Source organism: Camelina sativa, chromosome 13 (genome assembly GCF_030686135.1).
Source record: "Camelina sativa cultivar CO46 ecotype springtype chromosome 13, ASM3068613v1".
NCBI lineage: Eukaryota > Viridiplantae > Streptophyta > Magnoliopsida > Brassicales > Brassicaceae > Camelina > Camelina sativa.
Window position 1 is genome coordinate 2,776,439 of NC_141892.1, and position 12,282 is coordinate 2,788,720.

The 12,282-nt window shown below is 36.7% G+C and overlaps 2 protein-coding genes and 1 long non-coding RNA gene across 5 annotated transcripts; all 3 read left to right on the forward strand.

Annotated features, from left to right (window-relative positions):
* The first annotated feature begins 274 nt into the window (after positions 1-274).
* Positions 275-5,923, forward strand: LOC104734746 (protein MEI2-like 4). Of its 3 annotated transcripts, none has more exons than XM_087480117.1 (14): positions 275-998; positions 1,499-1,585; positions 1,704-1,926; positions 2,034-2,419; positions 2,510-2,668; positions 2,786-2,902; positions 2,993-3,138; positions 3,261-3,343; positions 3,439-3,840; positions 3,969-4,605; positions 4,707-4,791; positions 4,894-4,962; positions 5,066-5,245; positions 5,333-5,923. In XM_087480117.1, exons 2-14 carry the CDS (start codon positions 1,508-1,510, stop codon positions 5,465-5,467), a joined length of 2,700 nt encoding a protein of 899 aa, XP_087336243.1. In that variant the 5' UTR covers positions 275-998; positions 1,499-1,507; the 3' UTR covers positions 5,468-5,923. The 3 variants fall into 3 exon arrangements, with proteins under 3 accessions (XP_087336243.1, XP_087336242.1, XP_087336244.1); XM_087480116.1 differs by having other exon boundaries at positions 307-998; positions 1,698-1,926; XM_087480118.1 differs by having other exon boundaries at positions 380-998; positions 1,698-1,926; positions 3,232-3,343.
* Positions 5,924-6,474: 551 nt separating this feature from the next.
* Positions 6,475-7,493, forward strand: LOC147929140 (uncharacterized). The gene is made up of 2 exons (XR_015577324.1): positions 6,475-7,011; positions 7,137-7,493. It is a non-coding gene; the product is annotated as an uncharacterized LOC147929140 (long non-coding RNA).
* A 549-nt stretch (positions 7,494-8,042) lies between these two features.
* Positions 8,043-11,645, forward strand: LOC104734747 (protein BONZAI 2). The gene is made up of 16 exons (XM_010454384.3): positions 8,043-8,409; positions 8,495-8,542; positions 8,686-8,834; positions 8,928-8,976; positions 9,051-9,107; positions 9,243-9,431; positions 9,525-9,659; positions 9,742-9,803; positions 9,905-10,007; positions 10,085-10,199; positions 10,283-10,359; positions 10,434-10,571; positions 10,662-10,826; positions 10,925-11,038; positions 11,132-11,228; positions 11,306-11,645. The coding sequence occupies exons 1-16, from the start codon at positions 8,254-8,256 to the stop codon at positions 11,419-11,421; spliced, it is 1,770 nt and encodes a 589-aa protein (XP_010452686.1). The 5' UTR covers positions 8,043-8,253; the 3' UTR covers positions 11,422-11,645.
* Positions 11,646-12,282: the final 637 nt, after the last annotated feature.

Sequence of the window (12,282 nt, forward strand, 5' to 3'; positions counted from 1 at the left end):
GCAAAATCTGTTTTTTATTTTGGATAATTTTTTTTTGTAACATCTGTACTCATCCAAAAAGTTTTTATCTTCGAAAAACAGTTGTCGTGGAATCCAGTTTTTAATCTATTCTTTAATTAAAAGAAACTTTAGATAATCCAGAAAAACTTAATGACTTGGATCTGATAAGTTGTTTGTATTAATCCAAAAAAATTCAGCCGGATGATCCAACGACTGATGTCGATTGTTGGTAAAATTCTAAAACTTTATAATAATAAAAAAAGGAAAGAAAGAAGAAAAGGAAATCGTAAGATGATGAATCGAATCGAACGGTAGAGATAAAAAAAAAGGTACACACCGTAACGCTATATCCCATGGCTCAAACTCAAACATCGTAGCTGCTACAATTCTCTCTCTCTCTCTCTCTCTCTCTCTCTCTCTTTTGTCTTCTTTCTTCCCCCCCCATTCATTTTTATTATTATTTTTATTTAACCAAACTCTCTCTATCTCTCTATCTCTCTCTTTCCGTTTCTCTCTCTATTGGAGGGAGTGCCGGAATTATCACCGGAGTTCTCACAATTACGGTTTTTTTGCTTCCCACCCGTGTCAAAACTTTTTTTGCTCGTTTGTTATTATATTTCGTGGAGAGGAAGAGAATTTTGAAATTGAGCAAAACCCTTTTTTTTTTCTTTTTCCGGGGGAATTATAATATAGAAACAAAAAAAAAAAAACTAAAATAAAAAAGAAAAAGGAAAGGGAAGATAAAAGAGAAGAAGAAGAAGAAGAACTCTTTCTCTTTCTCTTTGTCTTTGTCTTCATCTCTTTCTCTCTCTCTGTTCCTTTTTGTTCTGTTTTCTTTGGGAACGTGAAGCCTAGAGAAAACAAGAAGAAGAAGAAGAAGAAGAAGAAGAAGGTTTTACACTTTTACGAGATCCGTTTCAGTAACTTCTTTTTGTAGCTAATCTTTGCTTTAAGACAAGAAGAAGAAGCAGAATTGTCTTGTTTCTTTTCATCATCTGGTAAGTTTTTCTAATCTGTTTTTTTTAGGGTTTTCTTTTTGTTTTGTTTTTGTATCCAACTTTAAAATTTTGCTTCTTTGCTTCAATTTTGCAACAACAAAAGAGATCCAAATTCAGGCGAATTGTCTAATTAATAATGCCTTTTGAATAAAACTTTATTCTAAGTCAAAACTATTTCTTTGATTTTGCTTCAATTTTGCAAAGTTTTTTTTTTTTTTTTTTTTTTTTTTTGTTCTTGTATTTTTTGGGGGTTTGAGGTTTGGAATAGAAAGCTCCTGTTTTATCCATGTCATTCTTCATCTTTTTGTCTGGCATTGAGAGAGCCCTTGGGGTCCCTTCTGTTTTTTTTTTTCTTAAATTCTTACATTCTGTTTAGATTTTTCCTCTAGTTTGATTTTAGAGATAGTTTGATATTTTCTTATTCTTTGGATTTTTTTTTTTGATTTTAGAGGTAGTTTGATCTATCTTTCTTATTCTTTTGGATTTTTTTTTGTTGTCAGCTGTGTACAATGCCGTCTGATATACTGGAACCAAGAGGTGTGCCAACACCTTCTCATTTTCATGAAGACATTCGCATCACTCCTGAGGTTGTTAACTCAGTTATTTGAAATTTTTAATGATACAATTGTTCTGTCTGTTATGTATGTGTACAACGGGGGTTTAGTTCTTAAGACATTTGATGTTTTTTTTTTTGTGCAGAAACAGTTTGGTTTCATGAAAAACAACCTGATGGCTGAAAGTGGTGGGGATAGATATTCAAATTTACCGACTAGTTCTTGGACATCTGACAGTTATCAACTCTCTCAACAATCAAGCTTGTCTGGGGCGCTTCCCACTTTTATCCCTAATGGAAAGACAACTACAAGTGATACTCACTGGGAAAAGAGTCTATTTTCCAGCTCTCTCTCTGAACTTTTTACTAGACAATGTAAAGCTTCTCATTCCGTTTTACAATATACCACTTATGCAGTTGTTGTTGTTGTTGTTGACATGTTATTTATTCTGATCTGTGTTTCCAAATTGCTGGTTTTGCAGTACGGCTACCAAGAAGTGACAAGTTAGCCTTTACGTCTGCTAAGAAAGAACCTTTTGAGTCTTTAGAAGAGATGGAGGCACAGACTATTGGAAATCTTCTTCCAGATGAGGACGATTTTTTTGCAGAAGTGGTTGGTGATGGTGTTCATAAGTCCCGTGCCAATGGTGGAGATGATTTGGATGATTGTGACCTTTTCAGCAGTGTTGGTGGCATGGAACTTGATGGAGATGTTTTTTCATCTGCGTCTCAAAGAGACGGAATGAGAGGCAGCAGCAATGTTTTCGTTGTTGGTGAACATCCCCGAGGAGAAACTGTATCCAGAATACTTTTTGTTACGAATATGGATAGTATCATTGAAGATTACGAGCTCGATGCCCTTTTTGAGGTACGTTATTTCACCCATGTTTCTCTGGTTATAGATTCCTAAGACACGGAAGTCGTCTCTTTCTCATTGATGATGTATCTATATTTTCAGCAATATGGAAATGTTCGAGCTCTTAACACTGCTGGCAAGAATCGTGGCTTTATCATGGTATCATACTATGATATTAGGTCTGCTCAGAATGCGGCAAGAGCACTCAATGGCAGACTCTTCAGGGGAAGGAAGCTTGACATTCGTTATTCTATCCCAAAGGTGTTGTTAAATGTTCTGACGATCCCCCTTGTTTGTATGATTTTGGTCGTACTTTACTTTTACCTGTCATCTAAGCTGTCTTTACATCTTGCTTACTACTCTTTGTTGTGATATCAGGAAAATCCCAAAAAAGAGAACTCTAGTGAAGGAGCCTTGTGGGTAAATAATCTTGATTCTTCTATATCCAATGAAGAGCTTCAGAGAATAGTCAGACCATATGGAGAAATCAGAGAGGTTTGCTTAATGTCCTCCTTTGTTCCTGCTTTTGTGATATTTAACGGTTATGCGACATTGTTATGATTTTGCTATTTCTGTTTTATATAGGTTCGTAGAACCATGCATGAGAACTCACAAATTTACATAGAGTTCTTTGATGTTCGAGCTGTAGAGGCCACACTTCGAGGACTAAATGGACGTGAGGTCGCTGGGAGGCAGCTTAAGCTTTCACCAACCTGTCCAGAGGGTACAAGGTGATTAGATTATGAACTTTTCTTCCCTCCTTAGTTATTCTCTATGGCTGTCTTAAATAGTAACTACCGGATTTGAACTGTGTTGATGTGTAGGATTCATCATACTTTTTTTTCCCTTTCAGTTTCTCGCCACAATTTGCTGCAGATGATGGTGAGGGGGGTCTACCTAAAATGGCTTTTAATAACGTATCATCAGCACACATGGGTAAAATAGTGCACACAGTTCATGATAATTTGTTTCTCAATAATTAAACATCCAAGGTCACAGCTCATCCCTATCCTTTAATATATCTATTTCAGGGAGACATTTCCCAGGAATATTAGCTTCGACCTCCATTGATGGTGGATATATGCGAGCTATGCACAATTCTGTTGGGTCACCTGTGAACTCATCATTCATTGAGACTCATCAGAGTCTGGATGGTCCTATTGGTTTGCCACCATCCTCAAGAGTCATCTCAGCTAGCAAGCCTGTTGGTCTTCAGGACACTGGAAACCGTTTTGATAATTCGAAATCGGGGATCCAAAGCATGCCAAATCTACATCCTCATTTTCCTGATTACCTTGACAACTTTGCAAGTGGCTGTCCATATAAATCCTCTACTACATTCTCTGAAATGGTCAGTAATGGCCAAAAAGCAAATGAAGGCTTTATGATGAACAGTGTTCGTGGAATGGGCGTAGATGGGTTTAACGGAAGTGGTAAGTACATGTTCTTCTTATTTCTTTTCTGCTGTGTTACAGTTGCTTAAGGATGGGTGTAAAACTTGTCATTCTTACAAAAATGGTGTTGGACTTACGTTTTCTCATTTGTAATTTTCTTATTGTAGTCATAGGTTCTCCCATAAATCAAGGATCCAATCGTGCTAACCTCAACTTATGGAGCAACTCTAACACTCAGCAACATAATACCTCAAGTGGCATGATGTGGCCTAACTCACCATCTCACGTCAACGGCATTCCTACTCAGCGCATCCCACCTGTTACTGGATTCTCTAGAGCATCTCCTCTAATGGTGAGCATGGCATCATCGCCTGTGCATCACCACATTGGATCAGCCCCAGTAATGAACTCACCTTTTTGGGATAGAAGACAGGGATATGTAGCTGGATCTCCAGAATCTTCTGGATTTCACTTAGGTTCTCATGGTAGCATGGGATTTCCTGGCTCTTCACCCTCACATCCAGTAGAAATTGGTTCTCATAAGGTTTTATCTCATGTTAATGGCAATTCAAAAAATGCACGATCATCGAGACAGATGCCTCACCTCTTTAATGGAAGGAGCCCTATGCTTTCAGTATCAGGCACTTTTGACTTGCCTAATGAACGGTACAGGAATCTCTCTCACAGAAGAAGCGAATCTAGCTCTAGTAATGCTGAGAAGAAACTGTATGAGCTTGATGTTGATCGCATATTAAGTGGTAAGGACAGCAGGACAACGTTAATGATAAAAAACATCCCTAACAAGTAAGTGAATTCACCTTTTTCTCCTATTGTTCTCTGTTTTATAACATTCCTTATAAGTGAATTTAGCTGGTTGCTGATTTTATCCTTTTTTTGGGGTTTAGGTATACTTCTAAGATGCTTCTAGCTGCCATTGATGAGTTCTGTAAAGGAACATATGATTTCCTATATTTGCCAATTGACTTCAAGGTATGGCCTCTTACCTTTTTATCTAATGGATTCTAATTCAACCTTGTAGCTTACGGTATTTTTAATGTCAATGTCAATGAACAACCTTCTGTCTATTTTCAGAATAAATGCAATGTGGGATATGCTTTCATCAACCTTACCGAACCTGAAAATATTGTTCCGTTTTATAAGGTATAGTAGCCTTGTGCCGTTTTATGATCAATTTGTGTTGATGATGAACCTTTGTTGTTAAGAAAAAAAAAAGCATTGGGTAACAAGTTTAAAACCTTAACAGGCATTCAACGGTAAGAAATGGGAAAAGTTCAACAGCGAGAAGGTGGCATCTCTTGCATATGGTCGGATTCAGGGAAAATCAGCTCTCATTGCCCATTTTCAGAACTCAAGTTTGATGAACGAAGACAAACGTTGCCGGCCTATTCTCTTCCACACCGCTGGTCCAAATGCTGGTGATCAGGTAAGAAGAAAGATCAAAGGTCTTTACTCGAGATAGGTTTGTATTAGTCATCGTCAGCCATTTTTATGAGAGTTTGTAAATGTGCAGGAACCATTTCCGATGGGTTCAAACATCCGGTCAAGACCAGGCAAGCCTCGAACAAGTAGCATCGAGAATTACACCAACTTTAGCAGTAGCTCTGATAACCGGGAAGAACCTTTTAATGGGACCGACTCGATGTAACAAATGATGAGGCAGCAGACAGTTTTCATGTCGTAAAGCCAGACTAACCTTAGACGTCTTCTATCAGAGGTTAAAAAAAACCCCAAAAGATTAACACAAGGTAAAAATATATATGTCGTTGACACCCCCACAGCTATGTAAATCCTTGGGGGAGTGGTGAATTACTGAGAAAACTCATTTTGCAGAGGAGAAAGGTTTTTTGAACTTGGTCCTTTAAACTCATTCAGGGTTGTTGCTTCACAAGTTTTGTTGTATCATTAAACCTCCTAGAGAAATCTTGCTGGCTTTTTTTCTCTTTTTATTTCTGATTTTTTTTTTTTTTTCTACAAAAATTGTTGGGTTGTGTCGACAAGGATCTTGTCTTTTTTACTTGCATACAAATGTAACAACCTGGTACGGTATATTCAGTTTCTTCGCCAGCGTTTTGGGACCATATAATTTATCATTTATGTAAAACCCCTTGATGGCGAATGTAAAACCCTTTGATGGCGAAGTCTTTGGCAATGCCTTTGGGTTTTTAGCGTTTATTTTAATCTTTTGTTTGGCGACTTTGAAACCCTCTGAGACAGTCAGTTCTATAACCCTGGCTGCTACTATTATCTGAATGTCCAATCTACAAAATGAAACGAGTTTAAATTGGGTTTTGGTCATTCGAACACAAGTAAGAATCCCCCCCATAGTCCGGGAAATAAGGACAACCAAAGCTGAAAGCTGCGTTGCGTTGTGTATAAAAAAAAAGATTGGCTGCTTCAGGAATGTTAACTAACATATTATGGTCCTGTTCGTTTCTCTATTCGGATGAACCATCTGAATAGAAATGAAAAATAGTGTTCGCTTTTAACAATTTAACAGACCATTTGGATGTATCAGTTGGATGATTTTTTCTAAACTCATCCAAAAAATATAAAAAATCTGGCTGAGTGTGATTAGTGTGCATTCTACTGGAGATGATTCAGCCAAAAATAGAAAATGTCCAAAATGCCCTTGCCTAATTTAAACAATTACACTATGTCACCATCTCTTTTCCCCGACACTGAAGAACATAGATGTAGGTTTTCTCACTGTTCGCCGGATCTCTCGCCGGAGTACCTGGTTTATTTTAATCCCCCTCCCTCTCTCGCGAAGAAGACGAATTAGGTTTTGGATATTGGTTACTTTGGTTTAATAGGGTTTGAAGAGTGTGAACTGGACTTAGCATTAAGTTTGATTATTGATTTGAAATACTAGTCTAGGATGCTTTGATTCTTGGATTAGCTTTAGTTTACGGCTTTGTGTTGCAAAGTGTGTTGGATCAATAGATCATATGAATAGGATGTTAAGGTTTCAGATAACGTTAACTTATGAATATATTTTTTCAGAGGTTGTTTGGTAGCTGTGGAGATTTCTGTTTCTGGGTTTGTTTGTTTTGGGTTCTTTTGAGTTTCTACTTGGAGTTTGCTACTGGTGAAAGCAGGGATGCATGACTTCCTGAGTATTATGTGTGTCTATTGGCTAGTGTCTTTCAATGTTTCTTATGAACTCTTGTCTGCGATCAAATTATGTAGGTATGGATCCATGGTTCTGGTTCTGTAGTCTCATTCTATCATTTAGATTTTGGTTCTGAGAAGAACTCTCATATATCAGTCTTGTACTTTGAACAAAACTCTGAATTTGTTCATCAATTTTGCAGGAAACATTTAGGATGATGACATGTATGCCCTTATAGAAGAAATGTATGGACTGAGGGATGCGGTATTAGTATTTGATTTTATGATAAGTTTATGATAAGTTTTGGTTTAGGATAACTACTATAGTTTATGATAAGTTTTGGTTGGATGCGGTATTAGTATTTCATATGGATAATATTGTAGCGGCCCATAAAAGCCAAATGGCCCATTTATGGGCGGTGGAGGAACCTGACCTCCTTTTTCAGGTCTTATGTATGTATTCTCGAGAACAAATTGGGTTTGGTCCAACATCCATATATGTAATTCATGATTGGATAACAGAGGATCTCATGAGCTACATCCTACATATATTTGTTTTATGATTCGTTTGTGATATTTATAGAAAGAAAAAGTTACTAAATACATAGTAGTATGTTGTACACTGTAATTATGCTTTTGAAAAAGGTTGGTTTGCCTTTCTAGTAGCGAAATCTTTGTAAATTGGTCATTATTATGTAAATGTGTGTCTTATTATTCACGTCTCCCTCCAAAAAAGATGCCTTACTCTATTTCTTTCTTTTGTTCCCTATTTCAATTCCAGTCACACCGCATTACACAATAATTTAATGATACAAAATTCAAAAAAAAATATATTCCCATATCACTTGGTAGTATTAACAAAATTATCTCATAAAAACGTCGGTTTGTAAAATCTGATAATATAATAAAACTAGATATATATAACAATTTTCAATGTAAGCCAATAAAAAACAACATAGCCCACTGTAGTAAATATAATCACGTGACGTACGCTTTGTTATCTCACAGTCAATTTAATACATCTCTAGTTTTTTTAAGGCAATGTGATAATTGTAACATTGTCATTAAATAATCTCTCACTCTACAATATTAAGAAAAAAAGAAGAAGGAATATATATAAAAAAAAAAAAAAGGGAGTCAAGACTCAAAGACAGATCGTCGACTTGGAAAACAAAAGTGGGTCCCATCTATTCACTGTCCTTATTTTTTTTTATTTTTTTTCTCTTCTCTCTTTTGTCTTCTCTCTTCGTCTTCCCCCAATCTCCTTCGTCCTTGTTCCTTCTTCTTCTGTTCTGGGGTACGTACTCTCTCGCTAGTCTAATGGGAAGCTGTTGGTCTGATGGGTCAAACGGCGGTGGTGGTGGAATGGTTAGTGGTGGTGTTGGTGGGACTACTTCCTCCGCCGCCACTCCGAACGACGCTGTTGACCATTACCTCAAGTCTCGTGGCTACAATGGCCTCTTTTCTCAGATCGAGGTCCGTCTCTTTGCTTTTGTTTCTTCAAAGATTTGAAATTTTTTTGGTTTTACTAACGTTTTTTCTTTTTGTTTTTGTTTTGCAGCTATCCTTCTCTGCTTCCAATTTACGAGACCGGGATGTGATTTCAAAGGTTCGTTTTTTATTCTTTTTAGAAAACGCAATTCTCTGGAATGGATTCGTTTCTTTATTTTGTTAGCTTCTCGAAAAATCCATACCTTAGTGATTTGATGTATAAAGTGTAAAACTTTATTAGTAATACTTTTGAAACTGCAGAGTGATGCAATGGTGGTTGTTTATACTAAAGGAAGAGATGGAACACTTGCTGAATTGTTCCGTACTGAAGTTGTATTGAATTCTTTGAGCCCTAAATGGATTAGGAATATTACCATTGGTTATCAGTTCGAGATTGTTCAAACTTTACTGTAAGTTCAGGCTCCTTCAAAATCTCTGGTTATACATCTAAAATTGAGGAAAAAGGAATAAACGTTTCTTAACCACACCTTTTTGCTGCACAGGTTTCGTGTCTACGATATTGACACTCAGTTTCAAAATTCAAAGGAGGAGGTATCTGCAGTTTTCATCTTCCCATGTTAATAATGTTACATTTTTTAATATGATTTGGGAACTTTTCGTTTCAGTTGATTAAGCTCGACGAGCAGCAATTTCTTGGTGAGGCAACATGTACATTGTCTGAGGTATGTTCTCTACTGCTTCTTTGAATGTAAGGAAGCAACCTCCTTTTTTTTTAGTGCAGAGAAAACAGACTAGTGTATCAGATTGCTATAGATTAATATTGATTAAGATGTTATGTGTACTGATTAACTATGCAGATTGTCACCAAATCAAATAGGACGGTTGCCTTAGAACTTATGCGTAAAGAAGGTGTTGGTGCGCAGACTCAACCACAAAACAATGGAAAGCTTATTGTCCATGCTGAGGAGTCTCTAGCTTCTAAGACCAATACAGAGATAGTGTTCAGGGGGTTGAATTTGGAGTCAAAGGATACCTTCTCTAAGAGTGTAAGCTACTAATATACTCTTTGACCACTTTAGCAGAATGTTACTTCAGAGTTCAGACATAAATATAACGTTGTTGATGTTGTTCATACTCAGGACCCGTTTTTGGTGATATCTAAGATTGTGGAGCACGGGACTCCAATCCCAGTCTCTAAAACTGAAGTCTTAAAGAATGATCTTAATCCACTTTGGAAACCAGTCTCTTTAAGTGTTCAACAAGTGGGGAGTAAGGTAAATCAACCAGAGGTGTTTCTTATATCTAGAGTTTTTCTGACCAGGAAGATGTATCAGTTTCTCTTCTGTAATCTTGCAGGACAGCCCACTGGTAATAGAGTGCTTAGACTTCAATGGCAATGGCAATCATGATCTGATCGGGTAACCACAAAATCATAGTTCCTTCCATTCTATTCTTGGGATATGAAAAATGAGTTGCTTTCAAGGTGAGATGATTCTTGTTTCATATTTGGTTTTGCCAGAAAAGTTCAGAAATCTCTTTCAGACTTGGAAAAGCTTCATTTGGCTGGCCAAGGAATCAATTTAGTCTTACCTACTGGTGTTGGACATAAACATGAAGACAGGGTATGGACCTTCAACAACAAGAGGTTTTTATACAATCTAAACTGCGAGACTTCTGATACTATTTACCATAATTTCAGGCATTAAAGAGCCAGCTTTTCGTGGACAAGTTTACTGAAACCGTTCAGCATACATTCCTAGAATACTTGGCGTCTGGATTTGAATTGAACTTCATGGTTGCTATTGACTTCACAGGTAAAAAAAAGATCTGAATAGTGCATAGTTTCTCTAATACATGTCCTTTAAACTTATAATCCAACTGTTCCTTCTCCCATCAGCTTCAAATGGAAATCCTCGTCTCCCAGATTCTTTGCATTACATCGATCCTACAGGGCGGTTAAATGCCTACCAGAGGGTAAGGACTTGATCCTTTCAAGTTTCTTTGAAGAAGCTGGTGACTGTGTTTGATCTTTCTTTCTTCTTATTCAGGCAATAGTTGAAGTTGGAGAAGTATTACAGTTCTATGACTCTGACAAACGCTTTCCCGCGTGGGGTTTTGGAGCTCGTCCAATCGACATCCCGGTCTCACATTGCTTTAACCTCAACGGAAGCAGTACTTATTGCGAGGTCTTGCAACAAATCTTACTCACATTGAACTAAACAACTTTGTATCAAAATTTCTCCACTGAAATCTTTTTTGGTTTGTTTGTTTCTCAGGTAGATGGGATTCAAGGTATCATGAATGCCTACAACGGTGCTCTCTTCAACGTCTCTTTTGCAGGGCCTACTCTATTTGGTCCCGTGATCAATGCTGCTGCAACAATGGCTAGCGACTCACTCTCTCAAAGTGCAAAGAAATATTACGTCTTGTTGATAATCACAGTGAGTTTTATATATATGAATACAAGACATGTGGTTCTTTCTCTGATTCTTGTGTGTTTTTGGTTTATAACATACAATGTCACGTTTTTTTTTTGTAGGATGGAGTAATAACAGATCTCCAAGAAACGAGAGACTCGATTGTCAGTGCATCGGATCTCCCATTATCAATCCTCATTGTTGGAGTTGGAGGAGCTGACTATAAAGAAATGGAGGTTCATAAACAAAAAAACATTATGCTTAATATTATTAGAGAATCTTGAAATAGATTCTTACAAAGTTATGTGTTGATTGTTGTTGTTGTGTAGGTACTAGATGGAGATAAAGGAGAGAAATTAGAGAGCTCGACCGGTCGCATAGCATCGCGTGATATCGTCCAGTTTGTTGCATTAAGAGACATACAATGTGAGTTTTGTGTTTCTTGATTTGTCCTTGCTTCAAAAAACGCTTTGGTCTCTGATCAATGTGGTTGTTGTGTGTAGATGGAGAGGTGTCAGTGGTAGAAGCGCTCCTAGCTGAATTGCCAACACAATTTTTGACGTATATGAGAAACCGTAACATCACTCCCACCTCCACCAACACCTCTTCTTCTTCTTGATCCCAACTCACTCTCAACACTGTACATACATCATCATTCACAGCTCTAAACGCTGTCGTTTTCTCTCGTTTTTTTTTTTTTTTTTTGTCATTTTTTTTTGGTTTCTCTTTGTCTGGAATTTTTCCATTATCCAGTTCCACGTCAAAATTCATATCATCATCACTCTTGATTTGTTGCCAAAAACTTGACATTATTTTTATCAATATCATTTGCCAAATTTACAAGTTGGTTTGGCGTATTCACATGTTACTGTTTCAACGGTCAACATATTTAGCTGTTGACTTTCTTTCTTCTTTTAGTTAGGATTTAGGTAGACTTTTACTAAGCTTGACCGTTGATTTTAATCTTTACCGTACTTCTCGCTGACACAAATAACATTACAAAAAAATGTAAACACAATTTTTTAAAATTTTTTTATATGAAAATGTTAACTTCAAAGTACCAACTTATATGTTAATATAAAATTGAAAGTAAATGTAAACGTAAAGTAAAAAAAAAAGAATTGTCAAGTCGTGGATAAAATCAACTCAGAATAAATGGTTTCCGGTTTATTGATCGGTTCAATTGCATATGTAGCTATTTGGATGAAACTAATAGTTTGTGTAGTTTTATAAAGATTAAATTTGTTTATGGTGTTTATTTAAGAAGCAAAAAGTTTTTGTGTATGAAAGTTGAGAAAACAATAAGTACATGGTGGAATAATGCGGCAACCCCTAGAAAAATAATCAAACTTAAGCTATGTGACGACGTCGTCATCGAACTCAATTTCCCTGCATGCTTGGCAATTAAAATAACCATCAGAAAATGTTGCTTATTTGTATTCGTTTTCTTTTTAGTCAACAAAACTGCAAACACCTACTA